Source organism: Spea bombifrons, chromosome 7 (assembly GCF_027358695.1).
Source record: "Spea bombifrons isolate aSpeBom1 chromosome 7, aSpeBom1.2.pri, whole genome shotgun sequence".
Classification (NCBI taxonomy): Eukaryota; Metazoa; Chordata; class Amphibia; order Anura; family Pelobatidae; genus Spea; species Spea bombifrons.
In genome coordinates this window covers 36845709-36863650 of record NC_071093.1, presented here as the reverse complement: position 1 = coordinate 36863650, position 17942 = coordinate 36845709, and the positions used below count along the sequence as shown (strand labels likewise).

Sequence of the window (17942 nt, the reverse complement as noted above, 5' to 3'; positions counted from 1 at the left end):
GTTTCACATAGAAATGGTAAACCACAAACCTGTCTGTTGCTTTTGATCGCCACTTATAAGAAGCCACTTACGAATTACGAATCAAGATGCATGTGGGAGATACATTTAGCACAGCAATTATCTTAAGCTGTTGAACCATGAAAAATTGCTGGTTTTAGGCTTCATTGATTTACCATGAATGTCTTTTGTGTGACTTGGTTACATGTCCGTGTTCGTTAGCGGCAATCTTCAAATCACACAGGGTCTTAGTGTAAAGCATTGTTGCTTTCTTATCAGAGTCTAGTACCCAGAATGCGCTGACCTCTTAATTACTTGACAGGTGAACTGGTTCAAGAACAAGGATGAGATGCTCAATGTTCTTCCTAAGCTGGACGGCAATTTAGAAGAATATCTTAACTTGCATGAGGAGCTGACTGATGTGGAGAAGCTGCAGACAAAGCTCGTTGAAGAGATGGGCTTCTTGGAAGAGGCTGAAGTCCCAGACCATCCTGCACATACGCTGCAACACAGGTTAGTTATTACATACCCCGCAGGGCAGGTTATACCAAAACTGATTAGAGGGAATGAATAAGAGCAATGCTCAGATATTAATACACCTTACTCACTTAAAAAGTGCGAGTGAATCTCTAACTGTTGTACCATTAAATTGAGCCACCTTACGGTCTATGGTAATGATTTCGCTAAATAGAACTGTAATTCTTGGTTCAAAGCGGTTTGTTGTACAGTCTTTTTTTTTTTCTTTCTTATTTTAGATATTCTGAGCACACTCAGTTGCAGACTCAGCAGAGAGCAGTCCAGGAAGCCATCCAAGTGAAGCTGAATGAGTTTGAGCAATGGATGACTCAGTATCAGGCGGCCTTCAGTAACTTAGAAGCAACTCAACTGGCTGGCCTGCTTCAGGAGATAAGCAGCCAAATGGACTTGGGTATTTCAGATTATTTGCATAACGCAATGAATCCCTTTCATCCCACATTTCTTAGACTTGCTAAATCTGAATTCCAAGAGATTAAAGCAGATTTGTCACTTACCAAAAATTCTGCGTTTTACTGTGCAATACACTAAATAAGCATATATAATTGTGTTTAAAGAGGGGAAAATGCAATTGTTTTAGAAATGTCTTGTTTATACTATGGGGCATCCATTGTCTAAGATGCCTTTTTGTAATGATGCAGTATAAATATTCCCCCACTTAGTTCAGTGTTCCTTTTTTAAAATATTTTTTCTTTAATGTGATTGTCTGTCAAGTACTTAATTTGTCTTTTTTCTTCTCATTAATAAGGTCCTCCTAGCTATGTCCCAGCCACAGCGTTTCTCCAGAATGCTGGCCAGGCGCACCTCATCGCACAGTGTGAGCAGTACGAAGGAGAGGTGGGTGCCTTATTGCAGCAAAGGAGATCCATTCTGCGGGGCTGTCTTGAGCACCTGCACAATTACGCGACCGTGGCCCTTCTCTACCCAAAAGCCGTGTTCCAGAAGCATAGAATCGAGCAGTGGAAGACCTGGATGGAGGAGCTTATTTGCAATATGACAGTCGAGCAGTGCCAGGACTTGTACAGAAAGTGAGTTGTAAATTAGTTTTGGCGTATCATTTAAGAAGGGCTTTTATTCGTTTGAGCCAGGCGCATGACTTCTAAGTATAGAAAGCGGTATTTTGGGTATAGTAAGGATAATTTTGTCTTATTGGTAATAATCTTAAAGGTTTTTTATTTTAAATATAGGTTTATAACATAAATTGGTAAAAGTGACAACATAGGTTAGTAATAACTCTTCTCTTGGCTCAAGGCAAAGAGGTTGCTAGTATTGAAGTATCAGTAACGTGTACATGAGGGTAATAAATTGTGTCCTTGCAGGTATGAAATGCAGTATGCCCCCCAGCCGCCTCAAACTGTGTGTCAGTTCATATCAGCGACAGAGATGGCGCTGCAGCGTTATGCTGCGGACACCAATAACCGCCTGCTGAGGCAGGTAGAACGGCTGAAACAAGAAGCCGTCTCGGTGCCGGTGTGCGAGGAGCAGTTAAAAGAAATTGAGCGTTGCATCAAAGTGTTTCTCCATGAAAACGGGGAGGAGGGTTCCTTGAGTCTGGCCTGTGTTGTCATCTCTGCTCTGTGCACTTTAACAAGGTGGGTCCTGATTTCATTCAATGATCGTATGGTGAAAGTCACACAGCCTTACATAAGCCCTTAAATACCCAATTTATTTCAGTGTTTGCAAATCAAATTACCTTTAAGCACTTGAGGGACTGGCAAGGAATACAAATATCATCATTTGAGTGTGAAAAAATTACCTTTATTAGATTATTCATTGTACGTCAAATACATGCTTTGACAGATTGTAATGTAAATTTTATGTGAAGTAGTTTTTAAGTTGTAGACTTTAGAGCATCATGGGAAGTGGCGTCCGTAGTTAGTGGTAAAATGTTAGCCATTTCTACACTGATGCTTTATTGTTCATTTAACACCAAGCTCTTATTCTTTGTATGAAGGCGCAATCTGATGATGGAGGGGGCAGCATCCAGTGCCGGGGAGCAGCTGGTGGATCTTACGTCTAGAGATGGAGCCTGGTTCTTGGAGGAGCTTTGTAGCATGAGTGGAAACGTCACGTGTCTGGTACAGCTGCTGATGCAGTGCCAGCTTATTCCTCAGGATCTGGATATCCCCAATCCCATGGAGGCATCTGAAGCTGTACATCTGGCTAATGCCGTGTACACCTCTCTTCAGGTAAACACTGCCAGATATTTAATGTTTGTGATGAGAGACATGCAACATAGTCTTGTTAACACATCTGGTTAATTCCGGTGGCACGTTTAATAAATGGAATTTCTGAAACCTCTTTCTATTCTCTTTTAAAGGAATTAAACTCCAATTTCCGTCAGATCATTTTTCCTGAGGCCATTCGCTGTTTGATGAAAGCAGAGCAGACTCTGGAAAACATGTTGCAGGAACTGGACAATCTCATTGAGCAAACCACAGACGGGACCCCGCTGCAGACGCTAATTGATTCACTCCAGGCTTATCTGCGCAACACCGCCATGGGTGTGGAAGATGAGGCCAATGTTCATTACATTGATGTTGCGAGGTAGGCGTTCTACAATGAAGTCGTTCTTGTCCCTCATATTTCTATCAGATTATTCATTAATTCATACTAGGGAAAAAAGTTAGGCATAAAGCTGCTCCAGAGTGCCTGAGTCCTTTAGGACAGTTGGAAGATTGGGTTTCTCTTTTAACCATCACATTCACAGTATGGAGACCCCCAGCACCCCATGTTACCCCATGCTAGAAGTCCTGATCAAGTAGCTGGATTTTGGAGGATGCCCTTATTAAAAAATTCTTACGTGATGTTACACTTTTCCACGGTGTGATTACTACAGGCACAGTTTTTGAATGTATCAACCCACTGTTTTGCAGGTCGCTTCACTCTCAGTATGGGGATTTAATCCAACCCAGGAATGGTTCAATTGACGATACTCCAAAAATGACAGCTGGCCAGATGTTGCTGGTTGCGTTTGATGGGATGTTTGCTCAAGTTGAAACAGCGTTTGGCTTACTAATTGAAAAGGTATGGCAGAAGTTGGTTGTGCATGTTGCACTGTGGCCCGTAGACTTTTCCGCCATTGTACATCACTGCAGATAGAACTATATCAATTTATGATGAATGGAAAGGTTGTGCGAGGGATACGATTTAATATTGTAGCACAATTTAACCAGAACACAGACAAAGAGCTTGCAACCCTTACATCGTATTTCTTTCTTTTTTTCTTATTTTATTTCCAAAAGTTAAAAAAGATGGAGGTCCCTCCGGCCTGGAGAAAAGTTGACATTATCCGGGAAGCTCGCAGTACTCAAGTTAACTTCTTTGCGGATGATGAGCTTCAGCGGGTTTTGGATGAAATATTTTTCCTGAAGAGACTGCAGACTATTCGAGAATTCTTCAGACTGTGTGGCATATTTTCTCAGACTTTGTCTGGTAAAAGAGCATTTTATTTGTTTTCAGCTATACTATTAGGAACTAGTTGTGCAAACCTTTCACTATAAGGCTCGCATAATCACTTTAAAGTATAATGCCGCTTTGTAATGTGGCTATTTTGAGTCTTGTGTGAATTGTGTTGATTTTCAGAAGCACACGTTAATGCGGATTTGTTTCTTTCCGCAGGAAAATGTCCGGTCGATGATCAAAATGCCGCCAATGGTCCAGTGCAGTTGATGAATGTTAAAACAATGTATAGAAACTCTTGTTTCAGCGAAGACCAAATGTCAAAACCGATCAAGGCTTTCACTGCTGACTTTGTTAGGCAGCTGCTAATTGGTCTTCCAACACAGGCTTTGGGATTAACCCTTTGCAGCTTCATCAGTGCCCTAGGGGTAGATGTTATCGCCCAAGTCGAAGCCAAGGACTTTGGGGCAGAAAGCAAGGTGTCTGTTGACGATCTCTGCAAAAAGGCCGTGGAGCATAACATTCAGACGACCAGGTTTTCCCAGCTAGTAATGAACAGGGCTACGGTCCTTGCCAGTTCTTACGACACTGCGTGGAAGAAGCAAGACTTGGTCCGCCGTCTTGAAACGAACATTGCGTCTTGCAAAACCAGCCTGCAGCGAGTGCAGCTGCATATTGCTATGTTTCAGGTAAAAATAATTCACGTTGAAATTGTTAGCATTGTTTTAATAGGTGCCAGTATATTTTATGCCTTTTTAGAGGTTTTAAAATCCATTATGAACTATAATCCAATCTTTTTGAACGTTCTGTGTTTATTTTTCAGTGGCAGCACGAAGACTTCCTTATCAGCCGACCCCCAACAATATCTGTTACTCCTCCGCCTCGCTCTGCCATACTAGCGAGCATGAAGAAAAAGCTGCATACGCTCGGGCAAATCGACTCTTCTATTGCAGCAGTGCAGGTATCAATGTTTTTATCAGGCTCTTAAAATTCAATCCATTGTTTAAAAAAAAAAAAGTTATTCCTACCATATTTTAAAAATAATCCTTAAAGTCCCTGTGTTAACTGACCTTGCATTCATTGCACATTGTTTTTAAACACTGTGCACCTTGCTGTATTGAGAGAGATGCTTTCTAAGTACCAGTTGACTTTTCTGCCTATATACTGGCCAGGAGGTGAAACGGCAGGCACCAGTGGGATATAAAAACATCATTTCATAAGATATTATTTTCCTGCTATGAAGACCTCAACTTCTTTCAACACTTTGCCAACTTTTACAGGCAGCCCGAACCTTAAATTCCAATTTTGGTCCCAAAAATGGGATGCAGCAATGGGAAGGGAATAATAATATATTATTTTTGTTTTATATATATATATTTATATATATATATATTGAGACATGTTAAACTGTGGATAGAATATTTTTGCATCATTTACATGTTATTTCTGTGTAGGACAAACTAGCCACTTTAGAGGCGAGCATTGAGCAACGTTTGAAATGGGCTGGAGGTGCGAATCCTGCTTTGACGCCGGTCCTCCAAGATTTTGAGACCACTATTGCCGAGAGACGGAGTTTTATATTAAAGGAAAGCCAAAGAACAAACCAGGTAAACAATCCTGTAATCATCGTGTAGCCTATTATTGTAGGGATTATGAAGCGATGCATGTGTCAACCTTGTCTATCGCTACTTTTTAGGTCACTTTCCTGTGCAGCACCATCATTCACTTTGAAAGCCTGCGCACCCGTACAGCCGAGGCCATCAGCCTGGATTCTGGGTTATTCGAACTGATCAAGAGATGCCAGCAGATGTGCTCCTTTGCCTCCCAGTTCAACAGCTCTGTCTCGGAACTTGAGCTACGTTTACTGTCAAGAGTGGTTAGTCTCAAATTAAACTTGCTTATGTTCCACTTCATTTTACCTTCGTTTTCACTGAGGTCTTCCTATGTGGTTCTGTTATTGCACGTTTTCACCAACACTAGCAAGTCGCGGGGGCAGTATTTATGAGAGGTGCCGTGGTCTGGGGCCGCAGGTCACCCAGAAAGTCCTCTTTGCTGTGCACAGCTACTGAAAAGGTTAATGTCGGAATAATCTGTCGCACTTCTCTGTTTAAAGTGCTGTTTTACATTAGTGGTTTGGCATCAATGCTTTAATTCTGAAATGGATGCAAATCAGAATAAACTCTAGTGAAGCATTAAGCATTCATTTATAACACTACTTATAAATATGCCCTGGAGTTAAAGAAATAGGACATTTCTATTAAAAAATGATTATACACACACGTGTTGTAGGACTGGCAGAGCCGCAGGTACTAGAAACATTGTTGGATAACGCTGTCTGTTGGGTCACCGATCCCATCCACGGTCCGGCAGTACCTTCGTGCCTCTCGGTATGTTGGTCAGGAGGAAGACAGACGTGTTATTAATGGAAAACCACAGACTTGCTAACAGAACATGGCTCTCAAAAACACCCCAAGAAAAGGGGGATGGAAAGGATTTTACTTTTATCGTAAGGTTGTAGATGCTAAATGACCAGATGAATATTGGGCTTCAGTCTTCTCATTGATAGCAAGGCCTTCCAATGTACTGATATCTTCTGTTATTTTGAACGTCATAAAATTAAGGGGAGAGGAAAGTATTTGGCACTTGTTAGAAACGGACTTGTTTTTTCCAGGGGCACAGCGAGAACGCCATTGGGACCCCCGAATGGTTGGTTTCTGCACACAAGCAGCTCAGTCAGGAGATGTCAAATCAAAGGATCCTCCAGGGTGAGAAGGAGCAGCAGATCGAAGCCGTGTGCGAAACCATACAGAACCTGGTGGACTGCATCAAGACCGTGTTAACTGGTCACAACAGGCAGCTTGGGGATGTCAAGCATCTTCTTAAAGCCATGGCAAAGGTTTGATTAGTAGTTTACTCTATTTTATTTGAAATATCGTTTGTATGGCAGAGATATGGAGAGAACATTAATTGTCGGGGATCCTTGCCCTTTACTCCCCGCATCTGCTGCTGATAACATTTCAAACCCCATGTTTTTTGCTACTTCTGAGTTTGGAACAGCAATGTTAAGATGGCAAAGCATGTAGGAGTTCCCAAGCGATCTGTGACTGTTTACATGTGTACACAACCGCATGTCAAAAGGTTACATATTGCTGTTGCTATGTAAGAAATCCCCGGGTAATGTTGAGGAACTAGTTTGGCAGGATTGGCTCTTAAACGGCTCTGTGCCGTAACTAAATGTTTGCAGTGAGTTTACTGGGCAGGCGTTGCAGCCCTTCTCCTACACCGTCAGACTGTTTCAGCAGCCGGTCAGTGGCTCTGATTAAAATAAACCGCCACATTTTCCACACATGCGAGCCGAGGTGTGAACGGACCCTGCACGCTGCGCTCACTCGAGCTGAGTGGAGGCGGGGGGGATATCCCGCACATGGAGATGGCCGAACACGTGTCCTGCATGGCATTTAGCTGGTGGCTGGGGAAAGAAATGCATTTTGGGGCTTCTGCAGAATCCCCTCATACATTTGTCACACAGCTATCATACATAAAGTAATTTGATGTGTACTCTCTACTGGCGCTATCGGGGGCATTTAATGGTCCCTTTAATACTTCCTGCGTTGTAGGTATGCCTACCACTTGAGGATATTAAAATATTTTTTTTCCTTTGTGAATTTCAAAATATTTAATGCATTTCTGCTTCCTGTTATGAATATCGCAGATTCAAGTTGCCATTTTTTTCCCCCCAATTTCAGGATGAAGAAGCAGCCATGGCTGACGGTGAAGATGTGCCCTACGAGAACAGCGTCAGGCAGTTTTTGGGCGAGTACAAATCATGGCAGGACAACATTCAGACCGTTCTGTTTACTTTAGTTCAGGTGCTGGGTCAGGTACGCAGCCAGGAGCACATCGAAATGCTGCATGAGATCACACCTACCCTGAAAGAGCTCAAAACACAAAGCCAGAGGTAAAGTGTCCTTCCAGTCACTGTCTTCCTAAATACAATACAAATCCTTTAATTACTAATATTACCGGCATTTCACATTTCTCTTTCTGCAGCATTTATAACAACCTGGTGGGGTTCGCATCACCTTTGGTAACCGACGCAACAAATGAGTGTTCAAGTCCAACAACATCATCTACGTATCTGCCGAGTTTTGCAGCAGGTAACCATTGATCAGGCTTTTGTGTGCCTTTTTCTTTCTAATAGTTCCTCGGCTTCATGCAGAATCTAATTAGTCATGTCTCTGTAAGTCATCTCAAGATGTATGTTCCCCGCTGTGTGCTTGCTGTGTCTGCAGTTGTCGTTTAAATTCTTTGCATGATACCGCGGTTTGCATTCATGCGCCATGTGTGCAGTGCTTAGTCGCACATGACTTTTAGATCTCCGTTCACCCGTAAGTTAATGATTAAAAGATAGACAAATGGTGATTTCTGTGTAACATTTCGTGTTGTTGGTAAGGCTTTTTGTTCTGTTTTGGAGTGGAGTAATGGCATTTGGTTTTCATTGTTATGGTGCTTCATTATTGTATATAGAGCGCTGCTCCACTCTTTAGGGGCAGTAAACAGGCCTGTTAATCTTTGCCTGTAGTTACATTTGAGACGCCCTTGTTCAAGCTTGTATATTTAAAAACCGTGGCCTATTTGTGGATCTCGAGAACCATTGATGTATATAAATACTTGAGAGCGTTAAGTGAAAACGAATCACCTCTCAACCCATATCTTAAGAATGTCTGTTTATCATTCTCCTTTTCTTTTTCTCCGAAGCGGTACGTAGCAATGCTGTTCAGAAGCCCCAGACAGAGGGCATGTCTCAGAACACAAAAAAGCCGATTCAGAAGAACCTGGCACCGTCGGCAGATACACCCCCCAGCACAGTCTCCACGATTGGCAAGAGCGTCGTTTCCAGCCCGAAAAAGGCTGTCCGGGATCCTAAAACTGGAAAAGGTAAATGACATGTAGCAACGAATGTTTTGTACAAAGCTTTGTTTTATTAAAGCTTGCACGTACATTGAAGATTTGCGAACGGCATGAACTCTGTAACCACGTCTTTATGCAGAAATATTTTTAAGCATTTATTAAAGTGTTGAAATCAGTAGATTTATATTCATTTTGGACCTTGTGCGCTGTACAGGAATTTCGATAATAAGCCCCCAATATATTTACAGACGTTTATATTACCGGATTAAATTAAGTATGTTTTACATTTAACTGAGACCCCGGTTTAAATGATGTTGGTACACCCCCCCCCCATTCCTGGCTGGCTGTGCTCCACGTGACTTGGGGGGATCTAATTGTTTTTGCTGCCAAGCATTTGCTTTTCACAATTCATTCATGATTTATTGTACAATGTTTTTTTTTTTTTTGTTTTTTTCTTAAACCAATTACAATCTGGGCTTTTTCCTCCCCTTCACAGCTGTGCAGGAGAGAAATTCATACGCAGTCAGTGTGTGGAAACGTGTCAAAGCAAAACTGGAGGGTAGAGATGTGGACCCCAACAGAAGGATGTCTGTTGCAGAGCAGGTACGTTTTATATTCCAGGGTGTCTGTCAGATGTCAGATGTCCGTAACATGTTTACTTTACATGTTTACTTTAACTCATTTATTTAGGACTTTTTGCGTTATTACTTCTCTGCACTTTGATAGGCGAGTAAATGTAACAATTGCTAATATCAAGACATTTAAACGTCTGAGTCTGCGATGGGAATATGGGCCAACCTTGATTTTGGTAAATCCTTTGTGATAAAGCAAATAAAAGCAAATAAATGTTGTGTTGCGAAGTGCGTGACCCCTTGCTTCCTAGCTGGGAAGAGATCATGGATGTGTACGTTTAGAGGATGCTGGGGTTATTTTAATGTTAAACCTGTCGTATGTTGTCGGCCTTGATTGGAAAAGCTTGTGTTTAAACGGTCTGCTCGTTTCACTAGGTGGACTTTGTGATCAAGGAAGCAACAAACCTAGATAACCTGGCTCAGCTGTATGAGGGTTGGACAGCCTGGGTGTGAGAAAGAAGACGGCGTACCAGCCTGGTTCAGCGAAGTCAGATATACACCGGTATCAACAACGTCTCAGGCATCCATGGCCGGGCCAAGGCCGGTGGCGATGTATACTGGGGCTTAATATGAGGTAACCTAGGAAATCCTGGTGCGATGGGCCAGGAATCCCACCGGAAAGCTGCACTCAGAGGAATGTTAAAACACCAATGGGCAGCAGTCCCCGGGGCACAGAGTCAAATGTTCACACGATTGTCTTTCTGCTACGGAAGAACGGACAATGCATCCGAGAGGCAGCTGCAGAAAGAAATTGGCATCCTACAGACCGCAGAGTGACCTAGAACTCTACCATGTGACCCTGCCAACCATTGAGGAAATGCAAGACCCTGTTCGAAGGGGGGGTGGGATCTGGGGCCATCACGAATTTGGAGTGGAGAAGATGCCTTCGGTTTCTTGGGGTTACTCTTATTGCTCGGCAGCAGCGCTGGTTGAGTAGACCAGAAAACGCAAAAAAGAGGCAAAAGGGATGAAGCATGGCCTTTGCAATTAGCTGAAAACAAGCGGCCAAAGAACAGAAGTGCAAAGTTGGATGGACTTCTGAAAAGAAGAAGAATAAAGCCTTGTTCTCCGTTCTTTCTTTTTCTTTCCTTAAATTCTTGTAGTTTTAGAAATACTTGTTTGTTTTTCAGTTTTCGTACTTCATGCTGTAGGCATTCTTTGCAGCTTCGTTTCTGTTTGATAGTTCAGTATCTGAGTACATTAAAACCCCCGACGCATTCACCGGCCACCTTGAAACCTTTTGGTAACCAACACGGCATTGTTGCGTTGGGTAAGGTTCCGGCGTCTCTTCGCACCGTGCATTTAGCCGAACCGTACCAAGCAGCTAGTTTTAGTAAGCCGCCACAAATCACATCTAACGGAAGTCCTTCCTCTACTTCTTATTTTTGGTCAAAAGTAACTAACCTGTTGTAAGCAAACCATTTTTCCCCTCTCTTTGACCAATATGGATTAACTAGTGGAGTTTTACATTGTTGCTGACAAACAATAAAGTGATGTTCTGGTGGAGGTTGAGTGAAATAGTGTTTAATTCACGTTTTGAATGAAATGCTTTGTTTTACACTAGTGATTTTTTTTTCTTCAGCTGGATTTTAAATACACACACCCCATATAAATCTGAAATGTTTATTTTATTATTATTTTTGAGGCCTTGCAGTAATAATCTCTTGTGAATAAGGGAGTATTTAGCAGGGGTTTCTTTAAAAAAAATAAAACCCCTCGCTGTAAGAGTTCAAAAACCGTAAATTTAAGATTTCCAAATTCTAGATTTTTTTTTTCTGTTTGTTCCATACATTCTCATTTATGTAAATGCTTATCACTGTGTTGGCCTCTGACGATACGTACTTTCTCGTAAACGTCGTATGTAACGTATCCTTTACCGCAAAGTTAGGTCATACCAAGAGCACATATCGTCTGATAAATAAAATTTGTAATTCAACCAGCATTCGACATTAGAACGATTTTAACCCGAACTTATACCAGCAATGTTTTGAATGAGCAAAAAAAAAAACCTTAATGTGCTTGCTGCTTCTTAATCCTTCTGATGGTGCGAGGGCCGCCAGCGGCTCTCTCTCTGGCAATAGAAGGGCTTAAGAGTCGTAAATGAATGCGTAAAACGTTTTGAAATGTAAAAGTATTAAAACTGCAATTAGTACAAAATTCTGAAAGTGTACTATTTGCAACCGGAGTGTATTTTGGGTTTGTATTAGAATGGGTCTCGTTAACTCTGATTGGCTGGCTAAGAGTCTTTAAGTATTGAGCTATGCATGCCTGTTTTGTGTATTAATGAACAGACAATGCTAAAAAAAAAAAAGTTATGTTGATGGTAAAGCTTTGTATATCAGAACTTAATGTGAAGGAATTACACTTTTTTTGTCCCAAATTTTACTTATAACTAATTCTTATGAAGAGGTTAAAAAAAAAGTTAGAAAAAGTCTGCGTTATACAACCATTTCTTATAAAAAAATGTTTAAATGAATGCACTTCACAGAAACACCTGTAATTATATTTCTGCTTTCAAATACAAAGGTCTATAAGAAATCAAATTCTTAATTGTTTCAATAAAATGACATACTTTACTGTATCTGGATGTGTATTTCTGTGTTTAGCGGCCCGTTATTGAGATAAGGGAGTAATACTGGACTGGGGGGGGTTGCGTTTCAGATGGGGTGGGTGCTGTGTAATGATACCCGAGCTGTGTTTCTCTGGGAAACCGAGGGACTCAGAGTATAACAGCTGATCGGGGTTGAGGGGTCCACGTCCTATAATTGGAGCCAAATCCCCATCCACGTGCGGCACATGGCATTGGCCGCTATGACCTGGATCCTCTACTGTATGTTAGTCGCTGTCAGTCAACTGCAACATTTAGAGATGCCAGTTTCCCAGTAAGCCAAGTCACCACTTGTCTGCCGCCATCCTAATGTTAAAAATAAAAAATAAGTATTTGGGGAAATGCCTGCCGATTACTCCATTCCCGTCACTGAGGTTGTACCGGATGAGGTGCGCGGTATTTTGCATGCTGCTGCCTCCGAGATGCAGTTTAGGAGCCATGCAGCATTGCATTTACTTATCGTAGTGTTTGGTGCAGCATAAAGTAAGGGATATGTAACATTTTAAGCATTAATGAATGATTGTGTCCGTAGCAAGGCTTGTGGAAGTCATTGTTGCTTACTGACATTTAGTCAAATAGTCATATTCGAAGTAATTTACACTCATGTCCCTTAGTTACTCCAGTGTAGGTTTGGATTGTTGTCATCCTGAAGCCATGCTTACGGGTTCTTACAAAGCTTTAGACGTTTTCACTCCTATATATTTTCCTGCTAATCAGAATATTTACCTCCAGTACTGGATAGTTCTAGAACCATATTTTTTCACAAAACCCTGCCACTACAAATCTGTATCTGGAAAATATCTCAAAATGTATGGAGCAACCCAATAAAGGTCAATATCAACGCAGCTTGTCTGGTCGGCATCCAGCGATGATCACTTTTGGTGTGAAGCTGGGCAGCTCAGATGTTCATGGAATTCAGTTCCTCATCTAGCCTGATAATTCCAGAAATAAATGGAAAGAAACTAAACACAAAGCTGCAATGTATGGAATGGATCACTCATGAACCCATAGGTCATCCATTAAGCCTATCCTGTAGAGAGAGCCTTCACTTAGGAGACACAGTGCTGACCAGCTGTAGGACCCCTGTGTGCATTAGTCTAGTAATACCCTTTATATATATTGATCCATGGTACTCCAAGGCTGTCTCCATGACTCTTCTTTCCGTACGATTTATCATTTGTGTTTTACTGTAACCAGCAGCTTAATTCATCTCTCCAGTACATTTGCATGTTTCCCTTTCAGAACTTCCCTTGCGCATGTTTTTGTCTCTGTTACACAGATCAATGATTGAAATATCCACACGCAGATATATATTGTAGAAAAAGTACGAAGTATCGTTTTATATAGCGCCATCATATTCTGTAGCGCTGCACAATGGGTAAGAAGGACATAACAAGTAGTGCATCCCGTAATCTGATTTACAGAAAGAAGGCGTGGAGAAGTCCCTGGTCGCGCAAGCTTACAATCTAAAGTTTCTATGTTTCAAGCTGAAGTAACGCTTGCTTTTTGCCCACTTGAGTCTCGTGACTGCTGTGTATAATTGCCATGAATATCGCCGAGTATTTATAAGAGGAAGAATGACTCCGTCATCGGCACAAGACTCAACTTCTCTATTTGATAACTTATTTAACCCTTCAAGAACATTAAAAGTATTGAAATTTGTTTTTTTTGCCCTTTTTACCTATGATATTTACAAATAACGATAAATATATATTGGTAATTCAAGAAAGGGTGTTATTCAGGGAAGGGACATTTGTAACAGCGATTACAGTGCTTTTGACTTCACTATATATATATTTCTAATTGTTCAACCCCAGTGAGTGTCTGCTGCAGGGAGAACTTGGCTGGCCCTGTCCAATGTATAGTTCAATCAAGAAGGATTCCTCACCCATTGAATTATGCATAATTAGGGACCAACTCAACCCTTCATGCTGGAGAAATTTGCTTGCGTTTGGCCCCTCCGTGATGCATAGTGACGTGATAGAGTTAAATCCTCAATTGTTGATAACTTTTATTGGGCTCACAGGAAAAAGTTGTAGTTACCCATTATTTGGGCTAAAGTTCTGCTAAGTACGGTCTTTAGCATGCCATGACTGTACCCCCTTGGTGGAGAATGTTTGCATAGTTGAAATCTCCGATAGTTACAGGTTTGCATATCTGCTCGAACCTTTCTGAATTTGCCTGTCTTCATATCCCTCGCTATTCATATATTATAACGTTTTATCATATATAATATATATATACCGTGTATTGTTTTGGGTCCTCAGCAGAATGCAAAGTGGAAGAAATACTACAACGAGAGGACATAGTCTTAAGCTCGAGGGGCAAAGGTTAAAAAGGCCAATTCAGGATATCGGTGTATTCTCTGTCTCTCGGAGAAGTGGGACAGGGGAGGGGGATTAGGGCAGATAACGTCCCATCAAAGTCCTGACGTTACGAGAGAATGTCTCTCCGAACACTTCGCATCTGATCCACGCAACGTGAACTGTTATGAAGCTAGGAAGTCTTTCTCTTTCTTCTTCATCCTCTACGTGTCCACCTGCCGGCGGTCATAGAACCTGCCCTAGGATGCCTGCCCTAGGATGCCTGCCCTAGGATGCCTGCCCTAGGATGCCTGCCCTAGGATGCCTGCCCTAGGATGCCTGCCCTAGGATGCCTGCTCAGCTGTTTGTTGTGTCGTCTGTCAAAGCGTCAATCTCTCTCGCAGAGGGAATTCGGTTCTTTACAGCTGATACGGTGGCTTGGATTTCATCTTCTGCCATTTGACTTGGGGATACTAATACTGAGTAAGTTAAATGTCTCAGTCAGAGCGGATCCGCCATCCACACATGTATGACAAGGTCCAGAACGCAAACCTATGACCACATGTCAGGGCCGTTGCTCCAAATAGACTGGGGAGTAGCCCCATGCCCAACAACTGCTGCAAGGAAAGTGTTAAGTGCTTCCCCTGATGGGGCCGGAGGTTTTATGAGACTGAACCACACTCAGCCCCACCAACCCTAACCTCATCCTGACTGCTCTTCAACCACAAACTCAGCCAAACCTGACGCAAATCCAATCACACCGACCACACTCGGCCTCACTAATGCACACTTGTACTGCCCACTATTCTCCATACTTCCCACTTTCAGCCAACCGTAAGCATGCAGTACCAAGTGACGGCACACACTCACACACACACACACACACACACACACACACACACACACACACACACACACACACACACACACACACTCACTCACTCACACACATACATACTCACAAACACACTCATCATATTTAACTTCCCTCTCTGCCTGGGTCTGGTATACTCGCTGGCGGTGCGAGCTGCTGTGCTAGTAATATGAGGGTCACAAGACATAGCATTATGTGACCCCTCTTACCATCCTGCCCCCTCCATATTGATTGGCAGCCTCCCATTTAAGACATCATTTCGCCTCTACATTTATAGGTCACCCATACACACGCAGGTGAAATTAAATGTTGGACTCCGTGACTTTTTGTTTTTGAAGGCAGGTCTGTACTATGAATTATTTATAAGCATTCCTGTTTGCACAAAAGGTTTGACAACAGGGCAGATACACAAGTGACTGAGATAACTGAAATATTTATTGCCTTTTGTAAATTTGGATTTGCTAAATTGTAGTGTTTTAATTTTTAATTGTAAAATTTCCGCCATGCCGCCTGCACGCCGGTTCAGTTGGGTTTTACGAGTGACATGTAGTGACATCCGGGAACTTCTCCGGCTACAATGCCAGGAGCTCCTTTTATATGTGAAGGTGGGACTGGCTGCGCATGGGTCAGGGCTAACCCCAGTCGGTCCTAGGTGGGCAGGGGGTAGGAGGGAAGTGGGTGAGACAGGGCACGACCAAACAGCTCTCCACTCAGCTCAGAGGAGAGCGACACAGAGCATCGGGGAAGCCGTGCTTTACCCGGAGTCTCCAGGTTGTACCCGGAGAGATCCCAGATACGCAGGTAAATCCAGAGAGAAAACATTTGCAAAACCACTCCCCTTATTTGATTAGTAAATGAATGAATTAAAATGCTCTTACTCCATTAGTAAATTAATTAATTAAGTGAATGAATTAAAATGCTCTTTAGCATTTACACCCAGAACGTAAAGTTAAAGCGTATCCGACATTTTTGTTTTAGAAGCAGAGGAAGGCTGGCCCCTTCTGGCATGGGAGCAGCAGGGGATGATTGACAATGGGGCAGATGAGATATTTGCCCCAAGGGCAATGGTAGCAAGGGGCTCCCAGTTGCTAAGTGTCTGGGTAGATGTGTGGTAATGCGTGTGTTCAGTGGTGTCTCTCCACCCAATTTTCTATTTTGTGTATTTCTTCTTTTTTGCTTATCCCACCCCTCTCTCCCTTTTCTCTTCTTCCCTTTCCTCTTTTGTTTCGCGTTTCTTCCATCTCCTTTCTCTCTTCTCCCTCTTTTCTCTTGTGCCTCTCCTTTTCTTTCCCTCTTCCCTTTTTTTATCTCCTGTTTTGTATTGCCTCTCTCACCCGTTACTTTCTCGTTTCTCTTTCATGAACAAAATATATTAAAACAAATTCTCTAAATTGTAAAACCACAGCCTCTCGGGGTCACACCGTGTTGCGTGGCGGCTGTGTTAAGGAAAGGCTGAGGCTTCACAATGGTAAGTAGGCTAGTTTGTTGACAGTGTGTGTTTTAGCGTGAGTGTCTGGCTGTGTGTGAGAGCGTGAGTGTCTGGCTGTGTGTGTTAGCGTGAGTGTCTGGCTGTGTGTGTTAGCATGAGTGTCTGGCTGTGTGTGTTAGCGTGAGTGTCTGGCTGTGTGTTTTAGCGTGAGTGTCTGGCTGTGTGTGTTAGCGTGAGTGTCTGGCTGTGTGTTTTAGCGTGAGTGTCTGGCTGTGTGTGTTAGCGTGAGTGTCTGGCTGTGTGTGTTAGCGTGAGTGTCTGGCTGTGTGTGTTAGCATGAGTGTCTGGCTGTGTGTGTTAGCGTGAGTGTCTGGCTGTGTGTGTTAGCATGAGTGTCTGGCTGTGTGTGTTAGCGTGAGTGTCTGGCTGTGTATGTTAGCGTGAGTGTCTGGCTGTGTGTGTTAGCATGAGTGTCTGGCTGTGTGTGTTAGCGTGAGTGTCTGGCTGTGTGTGTGTTAGCGTGAGTGTCTGGCTGTGTGTTAGCATGAGTGTCTGGCTGTGTATGTTAGTGTGAGTGTCTGGCTGTGTGTGTGTTAGCGTGAGTGTCTGGCTGTGTGTTAGCATGAGTGTATGGCTGTGTATGTTAGTGTGAGCGTCTGGCTGTGTGTGTTAGTGTGAGTGTCTGGCTGTGTGTGTTAGCGTGAGTGGCTGGCTGTGTATGTTAGTGTGAGTGTCTGGCTGTGTATGTTAGTGTGAGTGTCTGGCTGTGTGTGAGAGCGTAAGTGTCTGGCTGTGTGTGTTAGCGTGAGTGGCTGGCTGTGTGTGAGAGCGTGAGTGTCTGGCTGTGTATGAGAGCGTGAGTGTCTGGCTGTGTGTGAGAGCGTGAGTGTCTGGCTGTGTATGAGAGCGTGAGTGTCTGGCTGTGTGTGTTAATGTGAGTGTCTGGCTGTGCATGTTAGTGTGAGTGTCTGGCTGTGTGTGTTAGCGTGAGTGTCTGGCTGTGTGTGTTAGCATGAGTGTCTGGCTGTGTGTGTTAGTGTGAGTGTCTGGCTGTGTGTGTTAGTGTGAGTGTCTGGCTGTGTGTGTTAGTGTGAGTGTCTGGCTGTGTGTGTTAATGTGAGTGTCTGGCTGTGCATGTTAGCGTGAGTGTCTGGCTGTGTGTGTTAGCGCAAGTGTCTGGCTGTGTGTGTTAGCGTGAGTGTCTGGCTGTGTGTGTGTTAGCATGAGTGTCTGGCTGTGTGTGTTAGTGTGA

At 42.9% G+C, this 17942-nt stretch overlaps 1 protein-coding gene across 1 annotated transcript in view; it reads left to right on the top strand.

Annotated features, from left to right (window-relative positions):
* SMG1 (SMG1 nonsense mediated mRNA decay associated PI3K related kinase) overlaps window positions 1-12057 on the top strand; it is a 39653-nt gene extending 27596 nt beyond the window's left edge. Inside the window, exons 46-63 of the mRNA XM_053470643.1 lie at window positions 320-510; window positions 753-925; window positions 1280-1559; window positions 1851-2123; window positions 2486-2720; window positions 2852-3078; window positions 3408-3558; window positions 3777-3966; window positions 4153-4622; window positions 4757-4894; window positions 5388-5540; window positions 5630-5809; window positions 6605-6829; window positions 7680-7891; window positions 7984-8090; window positions 8692-8871; window positions 9341-9447; window positions 9852-12057. Of these exons, the coding sequence (XP_053326618.1) occupies window positions 320-510; window positions 753-925; window positions 1280-1559; window positions 1851-2123; window positions 2486-2720; window positions 2852-3078; window positions 3408-3558; window positions 3777-3966; window positions 4153-4622; window positions 4757-4894; window positions 5388-5540; window positions 5630-5809; window positions 6605-6829; window positions 7680-7891; window positions 7984-8090; window positions 8692-8871; window positions 9341-9447; window positions 9852-9929 (3570 nt within the window). The 3' untranslated portion in view covers window positions 9930-12057. The remainder of the gene's footprint in view (window positions 1-319; window positions 511-752; window positions 926-1279; window positions 1560-1850; window positions 2124-2485; window positions 2721-2851; window positions 3079-3407; window positions 3559-3776; window positions 3967-4152; window positions 4623-4756; window positions 4895-5387; window positions 5541-5629; window positions 5810-6604; window positions 6830-7679; window positions 7892-7983; window positions 8091-8691; window positions 8872-9340; window positions 9448-9851) is intronic.
* Window positions 12058-17942: the final 5885 nt, after the last annotated feature.